The 26,695-nt window shown below is 38.6% G+C and overlaps 2 protein-coding genes across 2 annotated transcripts in view; one reads left to right on the top strand and one right to left on the bottom strand.

Moving 5' to 3' along the window:
• LOC116726780 (ras-related protein Rab-26-like) overlaps positions 1-26,695 on the bottom strand; it is an 82,246-nt gene that overhangs the window by 6,214 nt on the left and 49,337 nt on the right. The window contains exons 6-8 of the mRNA XM_032573664.1: positions 3,321-3,386; positions 1,372-1,428; positions 709-785 (exon numbers count right to left, since the gene is read on the bottom strand). Of these exons, the coding sequence (XP_032429555.1) occupies positions 709-785; positions 1,372-1,428; positions 3,321-3,386 (200 nt within the window). The remainder of the gene's footprint in view (positions 1-708; positions 786-1,371; positions 1,429-3,320; positions 3,387-26,695) is intronic.
• Positions 10,993-16,721, top strand: LOC116726770 (uncharacterized). Its single transcript, XM_032573654.1, has 3 exons — positions 10,993-11,288; positions 11,958-12,994; positions 14,293-16,721. The coding sequence occupies exons 2-3, from the start codon at positions 11,998-12,000 to the stop codon at positions 14,331-14,333; spliced, it is 1,038 nt and encodes a 345-aa protein (XP_032429545.1). The 5' UTR covers positions 10,993-11,288; positions 11,958-11,997; the 3' UTR covers positions 14,334-16,721.

The following is a 26,695-nucleotide window of genomic DNA, read 5'->3' on the forward strand; positions in this document are numbered from 1 at the left end:
GAAGAATCAAGCCTATTTAAAAGAGGGAGGAATGAGTTTAACCAGATGGATTGGTGGCTTTTGATTAAAGAATTCCTGTAATAAAAAGACATTTAAAACATCCTCCAAAGTCACGGTTTAAGAATCTGAGCAAAAAGTGGCATGTTCTGTTCAAACTGTTTCCATAACAACCACTAGACAGTGTTTACATACCAAATATGGAGTTTGATCAACGCCACTGAATAAATGTAGAGATATTAAAATGTTTCTATGCTTTTAAGCTTGATATTAAGCTTGATGTTAAGCACATTAAAGTTTTTAAACATCTTTACCATGACAGCCATAACATAACTTCCATATTCTGTCCTGGTGTTGTTTAAATTTGAGTGTTTCTGTGAAAAGCCGTCCAGGCATATTAACGGGCACCAAAGTTTTTCTGATGGAGGACGAAATACGACTTTAAATACTGGTAAGAATCCCAGCAGTTCTCATGCTGCCCCCTGGTGGTGGGGGTTGTTTTCTGGTCACTACTCACATGAAGTCCCTAATCACTAAAGCTCCTTTATTTTCTCTGAACCAGGAGGAAACAGCAGGATGATTTCCATGGAATAAATACCTGTACAGCTGCTCTGGGGCAACAGCAGCAACAAACGAGCGTTTTCTATGAAACTCGCGATACCGTTGGACTTGGTGTGGCTCATGCTGGGATTCTGTATTTGTGTGACTCACTTGGCCGCAGCAGTGAAGGCCAACTCCACATTCAGTCCTGATTTAGCGCTCGTCTCCATGAAGGGCACTCCAAACTCCTGCACAGAAAACACGACTGCTTTTAGCATGCTGACGGAAATCTAGTGAGGGGAGAAAATAACCCTGGAAATGATTAGGTCTTTCATTAATGCACACTTCGTTTGATGGTTGGGGTTTAAAATACCTGCAGAGGCATGATGGAGTTGGAAATTGGCGGCAATAACTCAGCCTCTTTTTGAAAACATGTCAATATTTCTAGCCTCAAGCCATTTTTCGCTTTCTTTTTTCTTTTTTTCCAAGCAGAGTCGATGAAAAGTGCTCCGAGGTACAGAAATATGATTTTGTGAAAGCAAAAAGAGTCTTAATATTCCAGCTGAGAACAACGTCCTGACGTCTGCAGAGGCTCGGCCAGATTTCCTCCCCGTGAATTCAAATTTATCCTCAGAGGTTCTCTGAGTGAAACGGCCGGGATAATTCATTTAGCAAGGCGCCACCGTTTATGATAATAACAGCATTACGCAGGGCTACCAAATGTGTAATTTAACAGAATAATCAAGAAAGGACACACAGACTAAGGACGGAGGGTGTTTGTGCCAGAAGATGGAGCACGGCAGAAAGCTCTTGTGTGAATTGGAGAAGGCTCACCTTGGCCAGCTTCTCTCCTTCCTCTCGCTTCACCACCCTGTCATGTGTGGAGTCGGCCTGGAAAACACGACAACATGTGGTTGCTCTGATAGACTCGACACTGACGTGGCGTGAGAATAATATGCAATCATACACTCAACTTTTTATTTTATTTTAGAAAATACCAAACAACATTCTGTACGTGTAACTGGTGCAGATAAATACTTTTGAATATCACCAAATACAAAATTTTATTTCAAGAATTTGCCTCAAACAGTAAAACTCAAAAAATTTATTTCACGTAGGAATGTTTTGTTAATATTTTTGGAATATTTTAGCTTACAGAATACGAGCACTTAAAATTCTCTTTCAATTTCCACAAATTGACTGTCCAGACAGCCACAAAAGCTGTCTGGACAGCTTGTGAAAAGTTCAGTGGAAGGAAAAAACACTTGAGAAAGATGTGAATGCAGCAACAGTTAGACCTTCAGGAGCCATCACTCATAGGCCTGCTGCAATGAACAATTAAAATGAGTTCAATCATTTCCATTCTGATGACTAATATTTTTGGAAGGGGAGTTTTGTGTAGAGACTTCCTAACCATTTTATTTATGGATTTTGGTTGTTTTATTTTAGTTATTAAAATGTCTTCCAGCTCCACTCTGGCATGTCCTGTACAAAATTAAGGTTAACTGGTTTTTGAGAGAGTTATCCTGCATTATTAAGCCACAATTATTATTAGTTGAAAATATTATAAAACAATATTACTGTTTATCACTGTAATTTCTTGGTCAAGTTATCGTCAAGAATTTTTTTTTTTGTATTTGTTGCTATTTGTAGCTGCTACCCACAGGTGTCTCCAGGACGGTGTCTCTAGGCTCAGGTTGCTCTGTTGCCGTTTGTCCATTTTTGAATTAAGGTCAAATTTCCATCTCTTTTTCAAATCAATGTTCCAGATCTTTAGAGGCACAGAACCGACTTTCTTTAGGCCCAGAGTGAAGTTTCCATAGCAGGAGATGGTTTATGGCGCCCTCTGCTGGCGACGCTCCACTGAGTTTTATCAAATTCAAAATGAGCGCAGATATTTTAGAGAACTGGATGCTTTGTTCTGTTGACAAGCTTTCATCTTCCAGCTGCACCTGCTCACTTAGATTAAAGTACCAATTCCTGAGTGAATATAGTGTAAAGTAGAGCTGGACATTTATCGTAATGTTTATCATTTATCGTGATACGCTTCTTATCATAAGAATTTTATTTATCGCCACAGTAAATTCCAATTAATGAATAAATGTATTTATTTTTACTGTTTTTTCCTTGTTTTTCCAGTCATTACGTGTTATGCAATTTTATTTTTAGATGATTACCATTAAGCATATTTGTTTAGTGGATTGTTCTTTTCTTTTTCTTTAAAGCTGGTTCTTGAGTCCGAAGTAAAGTTTTCTATTCTATCAATACTTTATATAAATATATATTAAAAAATATGACTAAATTCAGTTACTATATACAACTTAGTGACACAAATGACACTTCTTTATAGCATATTACAAATGGATGGTTTTTTCTTGCCACTTTTATCGTTTTCACAAAAGTATTGTGCTAAAACGTTTAAGCCCATCTCGTCCAGCCCTACTATAAAGTATTTTTTTCAACCAAACTAGATGAACTTCATGATTTTCCTATTTATTGTGATCCACCATTATCTGACCAGTAAACCAGTATAGGAATCTAACTGAACAGTCTTTTTTTTTTTTGTTCACCTGTCCCCAGTTCTGTAAGATAACCTGGAATGTAATAGAGTTTTATTATGAAATCCACAGTCGCTGTGTTGTTGCTCCTATTGCACCGTTTGGTCACCCGTTTGCATTCACGGGTCCGCCTTGGCGCTCACATGCTCTCCTCCATGAGCCTTCCCGGCCACCCTCCGAGTCCATCTGCCCATCCACCTCCCAGTGTTGCCAACAAGGCCTCACCTTGTTGCCCAGCAGCATGACCACCACGTCCTGCTGGGCGTACTCGTGAATTTCCGTCAGCCACGCCTGCGGGTGAAAACAGAGCAAAGATTAGGGAAAGAAATGAAAAAGGAAACAAAAGGACGAACGGGGGACGACAGACGGAGATAGCGGTGATGAAGAGGAGAGTCGGGGATGAAGGCTTGTGTGAGAGAAGATGGATTGTTTCGTGAAGGGAAAGACAAAAGACGCATTTGTTGTTCTCTGATCATCAGCAACTCGTGTGCTTTCTTCTGGTATCTCAGTCCATCCATCTCCTTCCAATTACAGAGTTCCTTTGCTCTCGTTAGAGTCTTTGGTTTCCAGTCACTCACAGCTCTCTCTAGAAAGCTTCTCATTTATTTGTGGGATGCGTTCAACCTTTGGGTGCAACCTTTTGAAATGCGATACGAAGAGTAACATAACCGCGTACTTCTAACCCGCAGAAAGTAATGACAGATTTAACTCCAACAGGACTAGCAAAGACAAAGACAAACTGCTGTAGTATCTCCAGATCCAATTAGTATTGGTCCAGTTCTTCGGCTTGTATGACATAATTAAATTCACGTGGAAAACTGAATAAATGCACTTGGAAATACTCCAATGCATCAATTAAGGGACAGGTGAAGTGTGTTTTCTATGTATTGGTATAAGAGATGAGACAGAACAGAATGTCAATGCAAAGAGATGAGTAGCTATGGCAACTAGCATGTCCAAGTAGTTTCAGCCTCAATGGAATCTTGTGTTTTCTCTTGAACTTGTATTCTGCTTAAATCGTGCTTCATGTGTTGACCCTTTATTTTTTTTAATACTATTTTTTTACTTTTTGTTTTCCTTCTCATCAGGTTTGGAGACTCCTTAGCGTGGAGATTATTGAAGACTTAGGGTGAGTTTACACCAGCCCTGTTTGGTCTGCTTTAATCAAACTCTAGTTTGTTTGCCTAGAAAGTTTGGTTTGTTTGGGGAGGTATGAACAAGCAAGCAAACTCTGATGCCGGCCAACAAAGTGAACTCAGTTTGGCCTACAAACCGAGGTCTGTCTGATTGAAGTGAACTCTGATGCAGTTCAAATTGCAAACGGACTGGAGACCACTCCAAAAGCGAACCACACCAGCTGAAAATGTTGCTGTTATGGAACCCAGTAGAATCAAATCTACAGGACTATCGGGTGTGAAAACACCCTCAACTCCAATCCAAGTACTGCCGATGTACATTTTCAATGTGAAACAATCTTAGGGAAGTTATCAAACTTGGTTTGTACCAAATCGTGAGACATAAAGCTATCTGAAAATCCAAAACAACAATAAAAGCAAGTGCAGTCAGCATGAAGCCCACTCTGCCTCTGCAACGCTTCCAGCTACTGACTAAAGACAGACATTCAGAGGTTGATCCCTCCTACTGTGGTAGGAGATTTGTTTCTGCTCGGGGGGACTTGCAGCAGGGTTCTGGTCAGTTAGGAAATACCACCCTATCACTCTGCCTTAAGGGGCTTTCAAAATAATAATACTTTTTATATTTGAAGTTTTGACAACAGGAAAAGTTGAGTTTGAGCCAATGGCTTCTGGAATCCTGATAGCTTTCTTTCAGCGTTTATTTGCTGTACTTAACATATTAATGATGGCCAGGCTGTACAACAGTCAAAAAACGGCTGGATTTTATTGCAGGTGATGAAATATACCAGGGGTGTGTTGAAGCAGGGATGCATGTAAAAGTTGCAGGATGGTAGATTTTGAGGAACGGACTTGGAAATCTCTTTAATAGATTATTTCAATACATATATCTGACTCTTAAGCTACAGAACCAGCTGCAAATTCTGAAAGTTATTATCCATCTGAAAGAAAACACTTAATCAATTGATCAGACTGACCATTCTACTGTATCATTCTGTGGTGGACCCTTAAGAGAACGTCTGCAAAGTTATAACTTAAAGTTGTCTAGAAGAGTGGATGAAAGCCCTGAGATAGATTCATAAAGTCATATAGCAAAGCTATTTTAGACTTTTAGAGTGCAGGTAGTTTCCATCATGACTGCAGGGTAACATTCAATTGTTTCTAGAAAATAAAAGCCAAAAAGCTAAAGTTGGCAGAATATTTACCAATTAAAGACGCAGTCATCTCACCTCAGTTACACACAACGTGTTTTCAAGTGTAAGAAGGTAAAAGTTTCTTTGGTGTGTTTGATCATGGAAAACAATACAGTGCAAGATTTTACATGTTTTTTTCCCCCACTTTCACAAATCTAAAAAGATGTTTAATCTAAAAGAAGATTAAGCACATTTTCCCCTTTTCTGCTTTGTTTTAACCTTTGTGTCAATAATTAGTCCTAAACAAAGCTTCTCAGTGGAGTTTTGTTATCTTGGTTACAATTTCTGGGTGTCCAATAATTCTATTTGTAATATTAAATGGTTGAAACACTGAAAACTTCACATTATCTGCTATTTGTTCTTTGTATAACTACTTTCCAGCTGTTTTCTGCTTGCATAAGCAGTTCAAGCCAGACACAAATAAAAGAAAAAAAGAGGTTAAGGTTTGGCACCAGTGGATAAGAACCAAAATAAAATTTCCTGGAAGAGTTGTTTTTTTTTTTTTTTCTTTTTCAGTGGCAGCCTTGGTTGAACAATGTGTATTTTAATATGTCAGCCCTGGCAATACTTTCTACTGACGAGGAGGAGGCGGCACTGTGTGTTCATAATGTTTAGGTTTGGGTTCACATCCAGCCATCGATTCCATGTTTACCTGAAGCTGATTAGGGATCAATTTGACAGTTTGTTGGCACGGTGGCGAAAGGTGCAACAAAATTAAACCCAGAAAGAGAAAAAAAAAAAAAAACTCTACCTCAGGATGCCAATTACTCTGACAAAAATATGGCCTAATAATCTCGCAGTGTCATTTCCTTTAAATAGCTGTACTGAGCTTTTATCACAGAGTGCTGAGGAGAAACTAAAATATCTTTTTTAAATTTAGTGATGTCTGAAAGAAGGATAGAATCTTAAGAGAAAAGAGAAATATGCAAAACCTTTCCTCAGCTCAGCGTTTCCAAGACACCATTTAGTGCCTTGAAAAAATAATCCAACCTCAAAAACTTCAATGGATTTCATGTGATAGATAATAGATAGTGATAGATAGATTAATACAAAACAGTGCTAGAATCGACAGGCTGGGCCATAAGTTTCCATACATGGGAGAATGTAAAATGTATATTTCTTTTATATTTCAGATACTCAAGAAGATGCGTTTGAAAAAAGAGCAAAGAATTGAAATTATACTGATGGCTGGATCGGGAAGCAGTTGCATGGTTGCACGAAACTTTAACAGGAAACATGGAACGAACGTCACACACACAACACAGTGGCAAAACTTATTTACAAGGTTCAGAAAAGTGGAAATGTTGCAGATCAAACATAAAGTGGTCCGAGGCGTGCAGCAAATACAGAGAGTCCCACAAAAATAAAAACAGTTGTCCAATATAAAATGTTTATTTTTTTCTATGTATGAAAACTTATGGCCCACCCTGTGTAGTAAAAGGAAGTCATCTATAGTCCTTTAAAATGTTTTACACTGCAAATACACAGTTTTACCAAGTATTTTTTGGTCTAGTTTCTAATGCAAATATCTTCGTACGCATAAAATAAGACAAAACTAACTTACAAGTGACTTTTCAGCAAGATAAAACAGACTTAAAACAACCTCCAATAGTGTCCTGAAAAGTCATCTGTAAGTTATTTGCACAAGAAACTAGACCAAAAATACTCGGTAAGATTTTGAGTTTTTTGCTACGTAGAAATAAAAATCTAAAACCTTAAACCAACCAACTGACCAACATAAGAAACATGAAGTGAACACAGAACAATCTGGCGTCCTTTAACATCTCTCATCAGGAGTGAAGATAACATCTAGTTTATGTCAAGGGAACAATTTAATACTTAATGCTGAAATGAGTTGCAAGATTTTACTGCCATGAAAATAGATAAACAGTTGTTTTTTTTTACAACTGAAATATCTGTAACGGAGTCATTGAGAAAAGTTCAAACTAGATATCGATTATGACCCAAGAAATCAACAATCAACAAATATTCTCCTTCCAGCAGGACAACTTTAAACTATCTCAGAGGAACTGTTTGGCTCTAGTTAGGACGTCTCCCTGGTGAGACGCTCCTGGCTGGTTGGATGGATGAATGGAAATACAATCATTTCCTCTACACACTTGTAGAAGCTGCTTAACAAGAGGAAAGGGGCTTAATTTGTTATTTTGTGTTCCTTGAAAGATGGGCTTTTTCTAGTTAAAACTATCTGAAGGACAAGATACTAAATAATGAGTCCAGCGGGATCCAAGCGTGCCCTGCTAAGGACTTCATTAACTTTCAATCTTGTGTAATTTTCTGTTCACGGATGATGATGAATAGTTTGATTTTCTGTCATTATCCTGTTAATCCTGATGATGTGTGAGCAGAACCAGGCAGGGAAGTTAAGTGTGGGTTTGTGTAAAAGTCAAGTTGGAGTCTGATCAGGATACAGTGGTTTCTATTAAGAAAAACAGGAAGTATTCTGATTGAAAACTGGGATCGATTGGAACGCATATACGCTTTTTTTCTTTTGTAAAGTGCCTTGTGACGACATTTGTTGCAAATAGTTGCGACATAAATAAACTGAATTGAACACAATCTGAAACATGGAATTTGAGCATTCTCTGATAAATGTTTGGATGTAGTCACCCAGCTTACATCTACCACACAGTTGAAAGAACCGTTTTTATTCCCACAGAAGGTTCTCAATCCTGACAGCCTTCCACCTTTCACGCTTCCCTTCAACAAACAAAAATCTGAGATCTTTTATTCTACCAACCAAACGACAGGGGAACAGACCTCGAATCTGTGTTTTCCATTTCAGCTCTGCTGGTCTCTGAGTTCTAACACCATGAACAAAAAGCTTCAAACACTATGTCTCTCTACCGGATTTGAGTGCCGAGTTGCTCTGGGCCTATTGTTCTCTCCATCTTTAAGTACATTGAAAGCATAGTATTCTCCTGGATGATGTGTAGTCCACTAAAATGAAAGAAACACTCAACTCAAGTGGAGACGGTGAGCTGAACAGAGGGCTGCCGTTACCATTTCAAGCATCAATAAGCACATTTTGACTCTTGCTAGCAGGGAGCAGACGCAAACATATTTCATTGCTATTGAAATAAACAGGATAAAAGGTCAGAGCTTTCTCTTAAACACAGATTCTGTATAGTGTACACACACACACAAACACACCCCCACTTGTCTTCCTCCAGTGTTCAGTGTGTGAATCATCAAAAGAAGAGCTCTCAGATCAGCAGTAATCCCTCCCCCCCGTGTGCAGGTCTACAGTATCCCGAGAGTTTTACATCGTTTCATTACACTAAGATCAATGGTGCAGAGCCCGACCCCACGCCCCCCAACAACACACAAACCTGCCAATTACTCACATAGCCTTTAAAGATCCCGGCAGCCTGGGGGTGGATTAGGTGAGAAGTGGAGGGGGAAGGAACCCCAGTTTGGGACCTGAAAGTGATCCGACTTCAAAAGGACTAGCTGTCGACACGCGGAGTCAGAATGCATACGGTATGAGGAGGGATGCGCCGAGGACACGTGTTCGGCCGAGTTTACATGTGATGCTTTGTGACTTGCTGTCAGATTTGGGACGTTTGCACAGCTCCCAGTTCGACACGTTGACTTTTGTACACAAACAGACCAGAAAAAGAGAGACAGAGAAATAGAGAGAGAGGAATGGCCAGATGCAGTCAAAGGGCTGCAGTACTTGGCCACCTTGCTGCAGGGCCTGACTATGAGTGACCTACAAAGGCTTTCAGGTGTTAAAGAAAAGTTCCATTTGACTAATTAAAAAGTTATTGCTGGCCAGACAGAGATTTCAGGGGTTTCTAGAAGTCAGAAATTTACATATTGCTACAAATCCTCCACCCTTTATGGTTCAAATGACTAAAATGGGATCTCGCTCAATGTTCACCCTGTTCAGTTAGAACCCTTTTTGTCTCATCATAGTGAGCCCAGTTTGGTACTGAAGCAAGACCCAATCCCACACTGCATTCATCAACTTGCCAAATATGGTTGAAGTTTTACATACAATCTCCTCCTAAATGATTGTTAAAGAATCAACATAGAAAATGACACCAAATCCAAAAGCAAAACATTTCAGAAGTGGACTCCTAAAGATGATTTAGGTTTTTCACTGTTTAGCTACTGAGTTAAACTATCACTTGTTTCCCATGAATAGCCAAATTCCTTCACTGAAGGTGTCATCATCTGAGCTACTGCTGCCATCAACTTACCATTGTCACATCGACAATGGAGTTACCCAGGCTTTGAGTGATTAACAGTCTCTTTCCTAGACAAACGTATTGACTGAGATTTTATGGCAACTCAGGAAAAGCTCAGCATTTAAACAAATAAAGCAGATGAAAATATATTAATATGGGCTTGCATTCCCAATAGCTGTAAGCAATAAAATGCTAGCAGCTATCCCATTTATACCCGACCACCACCTAGAAACTTTCATGTCGAGCTTCAAACACAAAAAACTCATTTATTAGGAAAGCACTTCAAGTTTTTCCACACAGTCATACAAATAGGCCTGAAATATTATAAATAGTCAACAATTTTTTTTTTTTTTTTTTTTTTTACAAATATCCCAAAATGAGCATTTATGATATAAAAAGAAAGCTGGTTATGTTTTTACATTTGGCAGATGTTTTTATCCGAGGCGACTTGCAGGTGAGGATGGAACAATGCAGGTAACGTCAGAGCTAACGATGAGCTTTTTAAGGCTAGCTCTTCAGCTAGGTCTGCAAGAGTTTCTTGACGATAGACAGTGACCCCCCAGTGCTGATACAACTTTGTATTAACACTGCATGATAGAGTCTGAAGTGTTTTGAGTGCGGCAAAGACACTGCTAGCTTTCAAGCCCTTGACAACCGGAGTAAGTTATGACACTAACCTTTGCGAGAACAGTCAGGACGAGAAAATCTTTTCCATTAACCACTTTGCAGGCCAACACTAGTTTCTTGAAATACGTACGGATAGCTAAAGGTAGAAAGTGCAGCTCAAGGAACACACTTATTCTCTTTTAGGCTGACTGAAGACCAAATGTGCCATTGGCAGATATGTCAAAGCACAGGCTGATCTTCAGAGACCAGTTAGGAGAGCCTGGTGGTCGTCATGGTGGGAGATGACCAAAGACTGCACCAGGACATGGGTGGTGTGATGGGTCGTTTGTAAAGTTACATCAAAACAATCTTTTGACTTCTTGCAAAAAAAGAAAAAAAAATCTGGACTGAAAATTATGTCAACATCGCAACTGACTGGCAATGTCACCTCCCTAGGAGACGCCCTGCTGGTGTTGTAAACATTTCTGCCTGCAGCTGGAGCAGAGTTTGTGGAGCAGAAAGCAGTTATGAAATGAGTGAAAGCAAATGTCTGTAATCATTTAAGCCGTTTAATCTTAAGACAGGGAGCACTTAAATGTAAACGCCATGCAGAGAAGACATTCAAAATGCAAAGCAGTCAAACAGACGCCAATAAGCCCCACAGACTGAGGGGACATCCAATTCTTTGTAATGGCTTTTCAATGCAGAATGTGAAACTGATAGTGATTTAAGAACCGATTCATAGTGGTCATGGTGAGACCCTGATCACATCTGTATACCTCACAACAACCCTGGGAAATGTCTTTCTTAGAAGCCTTCACACACTCGCTTCACAGTACGATAGCAACAGCTGTTTGCCAACCGTGTTTGTGAGATGTGATTGCACGACAGAGTGAGAACTGAGACATTTGTGGTTCTCAGGGTGTTACTTTCAGGAAGTTGTGGTAAGATTTGGGTGGACCGCTATGAGGCCAAGACGGAGAAAGGATGTTACTGACAAAAGTTCTGAAGAGATTAGTCGAGACTGAGATCAGGACAGCGCTGCAGGTAAAGAGCTTCTCACGTTTGATATTTTACATTTCATAATCAAGTGTTAGCTTGATATAAACCTTAATATTTGACGACTATGAAAGGAGTAAGTGCTCACTAAAATGTGTTGGCAAAAATGCCGTCACATTTTTCATAACATTTGTTTAACATGTTTCTACTGATCAATTCTGCTACACTAGTTTTTTTCTTAATCAGGAGAAGTATCATACATTTGTAAAATGTAAGAAAGAACAAACTTTAAGAAAAGATCAGCATCATTAAAGTTAACGTAATGAATCGAATGGATTTCTACAAAACCATTTCAGAGTATATAGTAAATCTTTTTGACTTATTGTTTCACTGCGGACTTCAAAAGTCACAGTGAACCTTTTATTTAAAGGGTTCTAAAATGTTCTTCTCAAATTTAAACTTTGAATTAGAAGGATTTGTCGTCATGAACATTTAAAGAAAAGTGTTTATCTACGGAATGTCATTCCATCGTTTGTCTGATGTACAATGTTTAGGACATGTGTTGCCGCTCCTGGAAGAGTCCCTGTTGTGAAAAGTCAGTGGTTTTGAAACTTTATTTTAAAAAGTCCAGATGGGTATGTGCTGTGCTGTTCCTCTTTTTAGATGTAAAACATCCTGAACACACCCCTTCCTTCTTCTCTACGTGTTTCTCCTTAGAGAGTTCTTTACACACCAAGGTTCCACTTAACCAAGCAAGATGAAGAAATGCTCCACTCCTATTAATGGTAATGAAGATATAGCCTCTGCTTTTCACAGCTCTGCTAAAATGAGAGAAAAAGTGTGCCATGTAAATACCGTCAGCATCAGAGCACAGAACAGAGAGAGACCAGGGCCCAGATGTCCAAAAACATGCAGCCACGTCCCCAGAGAGCGACCGAACTCGACGGTCTTGACATCCGGGGTGAGCTTGCGCTCTCATCAGAGACGCTGGTCAGTTGACTTCATTAAATGCCAGACACCGCCTGTCATCATGGTGAGGAAGAACAAAAAGGAACCTGACCCTCCTCAGCGCACTGCTTCCCTTCTGCGACTAGAGACATCCTCGCATTCGTCTTTCAAGCGATACTCATGCCCCCCAATTGGGATCTTTTCATCGACATCTTCCTCTTCTTCCTCCACCTCCTCCTGTTGTTCCCCAACTTCTGTTCCCACATCTGTCATCGTCGGCCCAGATCCTTTAGGATGGAAAATACAACCCAAATTCAGGTCTAACTCCTCTCAGAACCGCACCAAGAGGCTGTCTCTGCAAATCCCTCTCCCTACTCTCCCTACTCTCAGCTCTCCAAACCTGGAACCTTCATCTCAAACCAAACCTCAACTTAGACCCAAACCTTCCCGCCGCCACCACTCTGAGTCTTCTGCCTTCCTGAAATCGCTCGGGAAGACTCTGCCTGTGGTGACTCTTGAGCAGCTCCATGCCGTGCATCTCCGGCGAGTTCGCCTTTCCGATGAATCGGACGACGTCTTTGATGAGCCGGGTCAAAGCCAGGGAAGGGTGACTGCTTCACCCCGTAAAATACCGCCCCCTATTCCAGAGAAGACAGCCATGGCCAGGAAAATAGCACAGCTGATTGCTTGTTCACGGCAGCCTGGCAGGCCAGTTACAGCCAACATCAACAAGATCACTGCGATGAAGCCAACATCTGAACATTGGCAGAATAACGACTATAACAACATGTGTGCCACAAAAATGGGTGAGTCGCTCATAGAAGTCAACTTTTACAATCTTGTAAAGGATGAAATGTGTTACCTAAAGCTTAGTGCACTATTTATTAATCAAGCAATCCAGCAAGAGGTGTACTGCAACGACTTTGATGAAAGATGACATGATGGATATAAAGAAACGCGACAAAATCCTGAGTGTACTGGAAGGCCAACAGTCTGGATCCCCAGTTTTAGCTCATTTCAGCAAGATAAAAATAATGTTTTATTAATACAATTTCATAAAATAGCATTAGGTTGGTCACCGTTTTCTCAGTTGAAGAAACATCTGTGCTTGTATGAGACAAGGTTGTAATTTTTAGATTCCCTTCTGCTCCAATGCTTGAATCAAATTAGCAGTCATTTAGCTCTGCAGAAACCCTGTAATTAGAATTTCATTTGATTTATTTATTAAAAATATGTTTGTCGATGCTACTGGTGATATCAGTAACCTTTAGTAGGGAGACCTAGAAAAGCACAATATGTAGAACTTTTTCAACTTTTTTGAGAATTTCTTCATTTTTCTACAAACTGACTGCAATTGATCATTTTTTAAACATGTCTGTGAAAATATTTCTCTTTTTTAACCATTTAATTTAGAAATATTCTATAATTTCAGGTCAATCGGTAACATTTATGAGGATTGTAGAATAGTATGAAGTGCTTTACTTTGAGGACTGCATAATCCAGGGGTGTCAAACTCCAGTCCTCAAGGGCTGCTGTTCTGCAGTTTTTAGATGTGCCACAGGTACAAAACACTGGAATAAAATGACTTAATGACCTCCTTCTTGTGTAGATCAGTTCTCCAGAGCCTTAATGACCTAATTATTCTGTTCAGGTTGACTGCAGCAGCAGAGGCACATCTAAAAGTTGCAGGACACCGGCCCTTGAGGACTGGAGTTTGACACCTGTGGCATAATCAGTAACACCTCTGAGTTAAACTTCTATTGAAGAAAAATATTTATTGTAAAATACACACTGAGAAAGCCACTTTAAATCCATTTTTCAGTGCGAGTTGAAAATTTCAAGAAGCTGATACAATCTTGGAAGTTTAATGTCAGTTTACTTGCCCACAAACATCACGTTATCCTACAAAGTCAAGTTATTTAAAAAAAAAAATAAATAAATGATGCATGAGGCAGTTTTTGCAGTTTGCCCCCACAACAAAGTGGACAGCCCAGAGTGTTCTTCATCCTGATTAACTTTCAATGATTTTCTTTAGGATGTGAAGAGAAGAAAGAGACGGGCCTAACACTTGAAATCAATGCTAACCGCATTAACTTTCTTTCAGCCGAGCTGCATCTTGATAACGTCTGCAACAGGAACAGGTGAACCCCACGCTTCCCCGGCCGTGAAATGTGAGGAGATAACTGAAGAGTCTCCTCCTCAGCTTCACAAATTACGACCACAGGGTGTGAAGCCGAGAGAACAAACTGTCCCCGAAGAGAAGTTCAGTCAAGTTTTCCTTTTTTATGCTCCAAGGACTAATATTGCTGAAACTGTTGAAAACAAAAATGTGTCATTACTTCAATATTTTACTCCCCCCCCAAAGCATCTGTGCCTTCTTGCAATTGCAGTCTATGTTTTGTTTGTGGAAATTATTGGTGTGACTGAAAATGTTTGTACATGCCCAGGTTATGCAATTACTTTTGAATTGAACTTAGTCAAATTTGTTTCTTTATATGCAATTACCTCATCTGAGTTGAACAAAAAGTCTGAAATAAAGATAATGAGGCATCATGATTTAACTACTGTTAACTACAACTACTGTTGTCAGATAGTGTGTGTGAAAAACACAGCAGGTTCCCTTTATCATTAAAAACAACATGGACATGAGAATACTGAATTTATCCAGCAAAAATGAATGCTTTTATAAATGCTTTATATGAATAAGATTTCAAACTAAATCCTAATGTGCACAACCCGAGGTTACAATAAATTTGACATTGCACTTCCTAGCGGGATACAATTTTTCTTCATAATGTAATAGTTTGCGGCTCTGGGAGGCTTAGATAACCACAGAAATGTTATTAACACATTAATCCTCATCTGCATTTTAATTCCCGTACATGCAGGACCCACTGACCCAGAGTGGGTGATAAGATTGTAAAGAACCGTTTTAGGGAGAAGAAACTTGCTAATAAGTGTATGAAGCTGCCTGTTGCCGCGCGGCTTCCTCATAAAGTGACAATGAAACTTTAAACAAGCTTCAGATGCGGTTATGTTCAAAACCTCTACTCTGACAGAAACATCTGAGAGGGAAAACAAGTTTCTACCTAAATATAATGCTACATATTGCAGCTTTAAAGTGAAGGCAGGAAGATTTCCTTCCCTTTTCAGCCTCGTCACCAAATATTTTAGCTTTCATTGGTGTGGAAAAAAACATGGAACAGTGTTGAACCTTTCCAGGACTGGATGCCTTACCAAAGTTACCAAAGATGCACCGATATGAAAATTTGGGCCGATATCAATATCCAAAATTAATATTGCTGTTATGGTAAATAACAAATATTAACTGATGAATACATTTTATGAATATTTCACTACCCTTTAAAAAAAACAATCACGACACCAACTTTATCACTGCTTCAGACAAACTCTCCACAATCCTACGTTACATCACTATCAGACACACATCCCAGATGATTTGCACTCGACTCATCCTGATGTTACAACAAATGACCAGGTAGAGCTAGAAGACATTAAATTAAAGGTTTAAAGGGGCAGTATTCCCTAATGTAATGCTTCAATTGCTGACTGCATGTTCGGTATTTTTTGTGTCTTTATGATGTAAAGCACTTTCAACTACTTTGTTGCAGAAATGTGATATACAAATAAACTTGATTTGATAAAAGCTAAAAATGGGAGAAGTTACAATGTTGACATTAATGGAGATCTAAAAACGAAAGCAGTAAAATCTGAATTAAAATACGTTGGGTTTACTTCAGGTGTGAGTGAGATCGGATCGGGCGCTGAATTTTTTTCCTCGATGGAAACTCTATTGAAGACGCATACACAAGGGTGGCAAATATTTTCTGTTTTTTTATACTCAGACAAAGTAGTAGTCGCTTATATTAACCGTTAGTAGTGATAGTGATAGTCCAGGACTTGCTGTTTACGGGTACGTCACAAAAAATTGGAGTATTGTGAAAAAGTAACTTTTTGATCCTTATTTCAGAAAGTAAAACTCCTATAGATTCGTCACACGCTGACATTTCTTTCTTCTAATTTTGATCATTATGGCTCACTGGTAACGAATAACCAAAGTTCAATCAGAAAGATACAGAACAGGCTGGAAAGATATATTTACAAAAGTTCATTTTCTTAAGCTCAAGTAACAAAAATAGAAGGAAATACAATTTCAAAAGTAAAAGTGTGTACTACTTTAAAATAAATGTGCATTTCTGTGCATGAAGTTAAATTATGGAATAGTTTGGATAAAGAGTAGGAAAAATGCTTTACTGTAAATCCATTTAAAACACTTTAAAAGAAAAAAATGATTAAATCCAATAAATTTTTGAGTTAAAAAGGAGAATGACATACTGTTTGCAGCTTTTATATTTAATTTCATGTATACGGCCTTGAAAATTTACTTTGTAATTAGGGACAGGTTTGTATAACATTGTTCTTCTCCCTGCGTCCTTTTCATAAGTGTATTAGTAAATTAATGATGGAATTTGTAAAGTCGAGTGAATAAACTAATTGACTGAAGAAGAAATACGTGTGGCTTAGTTTTGAATTCAATTGTTTAATACAATATTAATCCTCAAAAGGAAATGACACCAGGAAAATAGAGAAATTCATTCTAAATAAGAAGAGTTGACAAAAAGAGGTGATGTTGAAATGTCCAGATACTGATATGAATGCACTGGGACTCTTGAGTTTTTAGGTTTAAATGCATTTTGTGACCTGCAGGGGCCAAACAGATGCTTCATGCTCTGCATCACTTCCTGCAGACTCATCCAACACGCTGCTCTCTGTCTGCAGTCTGAAAGCCAAGTGAGGAAATTCTGCTCTTCATTCAAAATCATACCGCACTGTCACTTCTCATTGTTGGCACTTCAAGGACTAATTTACTTCCCAGACACCTTAATCACCATGACAATCATGTGAAGGAATAGTTTCAAATTTCTCCTCCTTCCTTTTTCGTTTCACTCCTGCTACTTAACCTGCCAGGGAGCTCAATCCTATCCCAGGTGTCTGTGGGATCATTTAAATAATAAAAAAAGAAAAAGTATTTTTGCCATGATTACAAATGAGAACAGATGTCAGAAAGAGCCACAGGTATCGTCAGCAATCACTGAGAGGTAGCACAGCATCCCAATAATGTAAAAACAGAAAAGGGGCCAGTAGAAAATCTGAAGCCGTCCCAACAAGCCCCCATAGGTTGTTTCATCCTGACATCCAACAGAGACGTTTCTGCCGTTTCCTGATTCCTTCCATGTTTATTTCAATTTATTTTAAATTAAAATAAAATCAGAATATCTATAAAAACAATTACACATCTGAACAAAATCGATCAGTATCAGGTTAAAGTATAAACTCCCAGTTAAGGATTCTCAATTTTGTTTTGTTACAACTACAAACTTTAATGTATTTTTAAGCTGCAGTATGCAACTTTTATAAAAAAAATAATAATTTGTTGAAACTGTCACTATATCGACACTACGTTATGACAGATAATCTGTGAAAAGAATGAATAAAAATTTTTTTAAAAGTGCTCTTCTGCCTTCTCCCAGTGCTAATTAGAAATAACCAATCAGAGCTAGGAGGCGGGTCTTAGCGCTGTCAATCACCCTCCGTGTGACCTGCTCATTCCCTCTTCTCTTTCCACCCCCTTGTTCTCTGCTACGCTGCAGCTAACAGAGCCTGTTGTGAATGCTAAGGCTAGTTAGCATTGAAACCAAGACTGCTGATTAAACGTTTTCCTGGAATGGTAAGTTGTTCCTCTGCATTGTACATTGAGCAGTACATTTTCCATTTAAAGCTCGTTTACTTTAGCTAATTAGCATTAGCTTAACAAAGGCAGTGCCTCGTGGAAAGTTTTCAGTTTTTTGATGTTGCTGCTTTTTGCACTTTATGCTCAATTTACTTTCTTTATTCTTGTGTGTAAAGAAAGCCACTTTATGTTGGTTATGTTTTAAGTTTACATTTTTTATCCAATTGAAGCTCCCATTATGCTTCACTGTTCAACGTAAAGCCTTAAATCCATTGCTTTGTGAGCAGATTCAGTCAAATCAAAATGTATTTGCTAATTATGTACCTTAGATCTTATCTATAAATAAGATTAGAAGTTTGAACATTAAGTATGCGAACCCCTGATACAGAGGAAGCCAGCTGTCTGAAGTTAGAACACTGGAATAAATGAGTTTATTCATTTTAGAAAATAGAGTGTTATTCTCAGGCGAGACATCAGAGATGGAAGTTTGCCCTGTTTTCCCCACATGTGGATGCTGGTGACCCAAAATGTGGCTTCACAGTATGTGACATGTCATGCAGTCCTTCTTTTCCAGGTGTCATGGCATAAAAAAAGTAGAAATTTTTGCTGTCAGTGCCTGTCACTGCAGCCTGCCTCTAAACATTTTTTTAAAAAGCAGAAATAAAACATAGCAAGACAGCATGATTCTAAATGTATAAATAAATTTAAGGTGAAATGCATTTTACAATGTTTTTTCTGTGAATTTATGTGGTATTTTTGCTTCTTGTTTCAAATTAAACCACCAGGGGAAAAAATGCAACTTAACACTTCAGCTCATTATGATGTTCAGCTTGCAGAATTAATGCTTAATGGGGAAAGATATAGCCAGCATTTGTATTCTGCTCCCCGTACCTTTATAACCTTGATAAATAAAATCATGTTCAATCGCTTTCAGAAGTAACAAGAAGAGAATTTTCTCATTATAAATACTGCTGTTCTACTAAGATATTAAATGTTTGCATTAGTGAGCAAACATGAAAAACACAGCAGACAGGTCAGGGAGAAGTCTGCAGTGTTAATCACATATTCCATTATATGTACAGTTTGTAACTTTTAATAAAAATGTTTTGTTTTTTTCCCACATAATTGTTAAGGTCGTCACCATGTTGTGACTGTATAAGATGAGACGGATAATCTGTGATAAGATTGATATCTCCTATCTTCATGAACCGCTCCTGACCAAAACCAACCAATCGGAGCCAGGAGGAGGGTCTTACGACTGTCAATCATCCTTATGTATTCATTACTAAATGTGCTAACAACTTACCGTTAAAGGAAAACTGTTTCCATTCGTTGTCATCGGTGGCTATGCTAACTAGCCTTAGCATTCATGGCAGCCTCTGTTTTTTGGAGCTAGCTGTAGCGTAGCGGAGAGCCAGGAGGAGGATGTGAACAGTAGTAGGTAGGAGGCAGTAAGAGCCTGATGTTTTCACAAATTATCCGTCTCATGTTATACTATCACGACATAGTGGCAGTTTTAGTAAATATTTCTACATAAGGTACACAACTTTTCATAAGTAAGACTAACCATGAAGCTGAAGTGAATCAATTCTAGAAATTTTGCTGGGACTTGATTTCAAGTAAATAACAGAAACTTCCGAAAAAGTGTGAGTGAGCCGGACAGATGGAGTCCGAGAAGAGATAATGAGACGAGACGTAAAGCGGGAGAGGAGGAAATCTTCTTCCACCCAGCAGGGTGAGCAGCACAGGCTGAACAGGCTGAACACACTGATGCTTGTTAGTCCGCATGAGCGCATGACGGCACATCATGTGAGCATTGTGTCAGAATTTGTTTACCCAATATGTGCATGAGTTTGCATATGTGGGTGTTCAAGCTTCTCTGCTTGGTTTGGCAGTACAGTCAAGAAAAGGCAGAAAAAAACAAGGTTAGCATCAGGACTAGACACTCTGAACCTGATCCCACCTCATTATCCCTGTTACAGCTCGCTGAGAGGCTTCTGTGAAATGCTCAACATTTCTAGCTGCAGGATTTTGATTTTAGACATTCATATAAGTTCCTCTACAGGTGACATATGTCAAAATGTTGTAGAAATGTCAGTACAGGTTCTTCTGAAACATTTGTCACATGTTTCTTCATCATAGTGTGACAATCTAGTCTCAGAGTAATCCGACATGCAATCATACATTTTAATAACACAGTGTGTTTAGGACTATTTAGGACTATTTAGGACTATTTACAGATGATCCATATTTATACTTCACACAGTGACAATGAAGTAAGTTTTGATATTCATTCCATCAGAAAGTACCAACACATAAATATGTAATAATAGCCTTTTTTTTCAGATTCTAGTATGAATCATTTAAGAATGTTTTATTAGCCATCATCAGCAAACTTGTGGGATTTAAGTCAACTTTGTTCAATTTATTCGATTGTCTCCATTTCAGAAATTATATTTGATCAGGGATTAAGGTTAGGTTTGTGGAAATTGAGATTTAAACTTTTTAAATTAAACTTTTCTCTCAAAATAGAGCTGTTTTGAAGGATTCAACTGAGAATACATTGTTCATAATTCAAGCAAACCAGGAATGAAGCTATTAAAGTCTCTCCTGGCAGGATAGAAAACTGATTTACATTGGGCTTATAAAACCCTTTCCCAGCTTAATTGTCTATTCTTTGTACTTTACATAACGATGGGACACAGGCTGGCCTTTTCATGCTGCTTCCATCCGCCACTGATAAGCCAGCTAACAGTGGGGACGGCTTTTTAGGAAAAAACACAAAAAAACCTGCCATGGTTACCATGGAGGCGAAGGGCAAGGAGCTTCAAGGAAAAAGCAGCACAGGCAGAAGAAAACGAGACGGATTTAAAATTGTAATATAAGATGAAAATTTACTGAAATGAGAAACAAAACATATGAAACTTTGACAATAATATAATTATTATTATAGCTGGAAATATATGGGTCACCACTTGTAAAGTTACACAGAAAAAAGTGAACAGCAACATTTGGGTTTTTTTGCCTGAAAAAATGTGGTTTTCAAAGTTATACTGAATGTATAGTTCAAAATTATGAATTTATTTCACAAGCTAAATATTTAGTTTAGTGTTATATTCAGTTTGTAGGGTAAATATTTAGGTTACAAATTAAACAAGTACTTAGTTTGTGAACTAAATATTTAATATGGCTGTGAATATTTTGTACAAACTAAATATTTAGATCTAAATTAAATATTTATCTTAAATAAATATTTTTCTCCAAACAAAATATAAATTTTCCATACTAAACATTTAATTCTCAAACTAAAAATGTATTTCCCAAACTAAATATTTTTCCCCTCGTGGCCTTTGAGCGGGCGCATGTTGGTCAGTAGAAGGCCCGCTGTATGTTTGTGCTTCCTGCCGCACTTCTTGAGTTTTTTTTTTTTTCTTTTCTGGCATTTAAGCAGAAATCCTAACCCAACAGGGTGTCCTGGTGCCATGGCAGCAGCTGTACAGCCTCGATACGAGCGCTTTAAAACCTTCAGCTTGCTGAAATGCTACCGCTCCACACGGCCGATGATGTGTCTTTTAGAGATTAGGCAGCAGCCTGAGGTGATGTTATTTGGCTGCTTCCAGCACTTTCCACTCAGTGATTTGTTTTATTTGTTCTGATTATTCAAATTAAGCTGCAGACGGCTATAATTACACCGAAAGACCAAACAAGCTCGGAACATTTTAGCATAATTAGCATTGAAAACTGGACACACCCACCATTGTGGGAGACAATAACGCTCCAATTAAATGTCAGCAGGGATGGCAGAAAAAAGAAAGTATTGCTCAAGAAGTAGTTGGCATGACAACAATCACAGGACAACAGTAAGTTATCAATTAAGTCCCTAATGTGGATGGATGTAATTATAGCTTTTATATAATCAGAAAGACAACCATGATTTTTTGCCTGTGTATCATTAAACTACTTGAAAGCACATTAGTCTTGGCATGTTTAGAGGTTTCAGCTATGGAGGCAAGGAAAACATGGTACATGTCTGTGTGATGATAATAATGCTTTCACTCTTAATTAAACCGAAATGTGTCAGTTTAACAAACTATCTTATGTATCTATTAAAGCATGTGCGGAAAAGCATCGAGTCACTATATGACAACGGTGAAATCAAGTGACAATGACCTTTAATCATATTTACCTACGTACATTTAGACGCGTGCAGTTCAAGTGTGATGTCATCAATTTGTGGAGATTTCCAGAATAAAACAAAACTAAGGATATTAGAGCTTTGTTTTATCCATTTTAACTTTTGCCGGTCACAGAACATGTGTGGGAGATTTCAGTGTTACAGTAATACCATCTGTTCTCTAGGGAGCAGAGAACACTGAGCAGTAAGCAAAGCCGAATGTGCCAATAGACAAGATGTTTGAGATGTGGAAGAGTTGTTTTTATCTTATTTTAGCATGAGCATTTATTGGACAAACAGAAACAAGGACTGTACCATTAGATGATGAAGTATCACACCGTAAATAACAAAAAAAAGGGGGAATCCCACAAGGTTCAGTGTTGGGACATTAACTTTTTAGTTTAAGTCTAAAAGTCATTGAAGTGTCGGGACAGAATCTGTATTTCTACAGATGCTATTTTTTGTGACTGAAAAATTATTGTAGAAATATTGTTGACAAAAAGGTAAACCTCAAAAACTTAATTTTTCCACTTTAATGAAACAAAACTTATTGTACTTGGTGACCATAAAAGGAAACATTTACCATGGGAGTAGATTAAATCCCAATATAAAATGTACCTGAACTTGTCTAAAGAGTAATTATACAATGAAAAGTATGCAACAATATTGCAAACAGCAATAAAACTAAAAGTGTTTTGAATATAACATCTTATTGTTTGTGGCGCCTGTTTTTGAGTTGCTGTATGAGGATTTTGGCAACACTATGCCAAAATCAATTCTAAACCTGTGCTTTACTAAGCAGAGCAGTATGAATATTACATAATCTTTGCCATTACATTTTTCATATCGGGTGACAAATCTAGCCACCAAGTCCGTGCTTGTGAGAGCCTCCTAGTTTGGAGACAACAGGATTTCTAGAGAACAAAAAAGTGCAATTTCATAACATTTTAAATGATTATATGCAAGGTTAACATTAGCAGCCAGTGACTGTAAATGTTTATCCTTAGTATTTATCCGTGGAATAATCCTCAACGTCAAAAGAAAACGTACTTGAACAGGGTCTCAGACAAATGCAAAGAGCCCAAAACATTTTGCATTCTGCATAAAACCTTTTTAAATGAAAAAAAAAAAGACGCATTAGAGCAAATGTAAAAAGTTGGCTGTTCAATTAGACGACCTAACTGGTTTGAGATGTAGCAGAAGTGATGAAAGCAGCAAAGAAAGGCAGATAGAAGAGGGCCTTGGGTGCGCTTGTTGGCAGCAGTGAAAAGAATAGCGAGAGAGAAAAGGAAAGCATGGGCGCCAGAGTGAGACAGTGGGAGATGGACAGCAGCGCGCCCCGCTTCTTTATCTCGCCATCATTTCGCTGCCCTTCAGCCTTCACCTCCAGCCTCAGCTGCTAATGGATTCACACTATAGGAGACAGCTTTGTGCAGCGGCCTTGGAAAGCTGTGTAGTCAACACGAGTTTAAAATAAACTCGTCTGTTAATCCACTTGGTGCAAGGTTCTCCTGCTGCTGAGGCACACTGGAATATTTCTCCCTAACAAGCAAGAATTAGCATGAATTTTGCATCAGCTTAGCAGACGAGAGTAAAAGCCGCACAGTTTAATGGCATTCATACGCGGTATGTTTGAACCATGATGTAGTTATGTATGCAGAAGTAAAAGGTGGTAGAATAATGTCCACTTAAAAGCGCTGATAATTACAATTGTGCTAATTTTAACATTTTAATTTTAATACATGGACACGACTATTGGAAAGGGATTTTCCATGAACTCTCATCAATGATTCACTCAGTTTACTTTAGCCAGAGATATTTCAAAATAAAAGGATGAGGAAGTTGGGCATCGACTTACTTGAGGACTTCAGCAAAATATGGAAGAAGTTAGTAATGGAGTTTAGTTGTTGTTCAGTAAACATGTCTATTGCGCCGCACAGCTTTTGTAAAGTGATGCTGGTATTGGCTGGTTAACGAGTCTGGCCCCAGATTATAATAGTTTTGGGTTTTTCATTGTAATTTAGTTGTATTTTTTTATGACTTTTGGTCTTTTAAATTGTTTTTTAGAGTGGGTTTGGTAGTTTTAATTACTTAATATTAGTAGTTTTACTTTTTCCACACATTGGTTAATTTTTTGGGTACAGATTTCAAAAAGGTCAAAGTATCATATTGCATACATTGGTTGGGTAATGAATACTCAACAGAAGACACTATGTACAGAGATGTGTTGACAACAGGAGCCAAACTTCACCATCACTCTACTGTTCTTCTTCTCCATAAAATATATGTGACACCAGTCAGACATTTTGTATAATGTACTTTGAATTTGTTTACAAGCTCTGTGTTGAACAGGTGTCGTCTCTGACCGCCCCAGAAACAAAAACAGCCTGGTCAACAATCACAAACACACACACACACACACACACACCCACACCCACACCCACACACACACACACACACGCACGCATACGCACACACACCCACACACACACACATCCACTGTTCATCAGCCTCCTACTGGGTTTGCATCTGCCCTGGCCATTGGGGCCGTTTTGTCCTGATGATGGGAACTAAACACACTCACTGCCTAACAGTGGAAACTTCAATGTGGAGCAGAGTCGATGCGTCTCACTGAAGCCGTATCAGAGCTGTTCTCTGACACGAGGGAGAAAAAAGGATTAGTCTGCTGAAGGGAAGTAAATGAAAATTGAAGCGACGCTGCTTCCTAAATTTGAATTAAGATGGATTAAATTTGCTTCACATGCTTGTTTTTCATCCCAGAATTTAATCCAAGTTTCAAAGGAACGTTTTCCTGCTTATGTGTTCTCTGGATGTTGCAGGAATCATGCACTCAACAGATCTGGCTCCATCTAAGGGCGGCAAGAGGAACAGCACTATGAACAGAAAGCCGTGAGTTTGTCAGAAACCTTATGTGGAACAAGGCAAACATGTGGAACATGGCGCTCTGCTCCAATATTAAACTTTTAGCTTAATGCTAAATTCAAAATGGGATGGAAAATTATCAAGCACCATCATTCTGAACACATCATCTGGTTGGGTAAATGTGGTGGCGGTATCATGCTGTGGGTTTTTTTAATCAGGAACAGCAAAGCTGGCTGGAATGGATGGGGTGATGGAGTTAACTAAATAAATAGCAATCCTTTGCTAAATACCACACTAAAACCATAGCCACCCATTGGAATGTCCCAGTCAAAGTCCAGACCTAAACAGAACTGATGATCTGAGGCAAAAGTTGGAAATAAACGATGATCACCATCCAATCTGACTGAGCGGGAAATATTTTGTAGAAAATGGGATTTTCTTTTTGTGCTTTTTTTTGTTCAATCACATAAACTCCCAATTACTCAAGAGGTTTGGAGTTATGATGCGACAAAGTCTGACTAAAACTTTCACCATAAATCAATCACATAATAAATTAAAATGTTTGATAATTTCCACTGTGATGATGAATAGTTTTTGAAGGGCAGTTTTGTTTACAGACTTTATAAATCGTCCCATTTATGGGTTCAGTTGTAAGTGGTTTTATTTCAGTTTTATAATTTTTGGTATTTTTCTTTCAGACATTTTGAAAATCTAAAATACCTTAAAGTTCCAGTGGTACGTGTTCCTAACAAAACTAAAGTTTATTGATCATTGAGAGGATGAGCTTTATCATCATATTACTTGAAAATGGTCTTAAAACAGTATTATCGTTTATTGCGATTTATTCTGGGACAATTTATCGGACAGCAAAATTTGTTATGGCGACAGGTGTGAATGTGGAAAAGTTCAGGCGTGTGAACACATACTGTATAACAAGCATCCATGGACACTGCGGTCACACACACACGCACACACACTTATTTACATGTGAGACTCTCCTACAATGACCATGTCCTGCTCTCATCTCTGCTCCATGTTCATCAAAGGAGAGAAACGCGCCGAGCAGAGAGGAGAGCAACACCAAATGGGACAGGAAATGGCTGCAGAATAACAGAGGAGAAGACTTCACACACCAGAGATTGGGACTACAAAGAGATCCGTCTATTAGCGACAGCGCGCGCTCTTATCTGCGCGGCCCATGCTGCTCGCCTTCGTCACCTCCCTCATTTGCTGCCGTTGTTGTGATCCTCACTCGGTGGCCTTGTTGTTCATTATCTGATGCTGGCGGGGGAGTTTCAGCGCGCTTGCAAACGGCTCGGAGTGGGAAAAACTGTTGCACACGTTAAAATGTGTTGGATGTAAATTATACGTCAAGGAAACAATTTACAAAAGAGGAAGGACTGATGGTAGACCGATGGTCAGAGATGATGCAATAACTAACGAGTCCATTTTTAAGGAGATGTGGAATTTCACACAGCAAGATCTCCCAGCTGTTTTTGATCAGGCATACAGCTTACCTACTGTGAAGTTAATATGCTATTAACCTCATGAACTCTTCACCAAAGGAAAAAAAAAAACAGTCTGCTGGTAAATAACGAGCTTTGCCCAAATAACACGATTCAGGCTTGTGGATTTAAAACCATTCTGAAATAGAACGACACCAACACTGCATCAGAGAGAGAGAGAAAGAAAAAACAA

Source organism: Xiphophorus hellerii, chromosome 10 (genome assembly GCF_003331165.1).
Source record: "Xiphophorus hellerii strain 12219 chromosome 10, Xiphophorus_hellerii-4.1, whole genome shotgun sequence".
NCBI classification, from domain to species: Eukaryota; Metazoa; Chordata; class Actinopteri; order Cyprinodontiformes; family Poeciliidae; genus Xiphophorus; species Xiphophorus hellerii.

Coding starts and splice junctions, on each gene's coding strand:
- LOC116726770 (XM_032573654.1), top strand. CDS start 11,998: ATGAAGAAATGCTCCACTCCTATTAATGGTAATGAAGATATAGCCTCT. Junction 12,995..14,292: donor CATGTGTGCCACAAAAATGG/GTGAGTCGCTCA, acceptor ACTTTCTTTCAG/CCGAGCTGCATCTTGATAAC.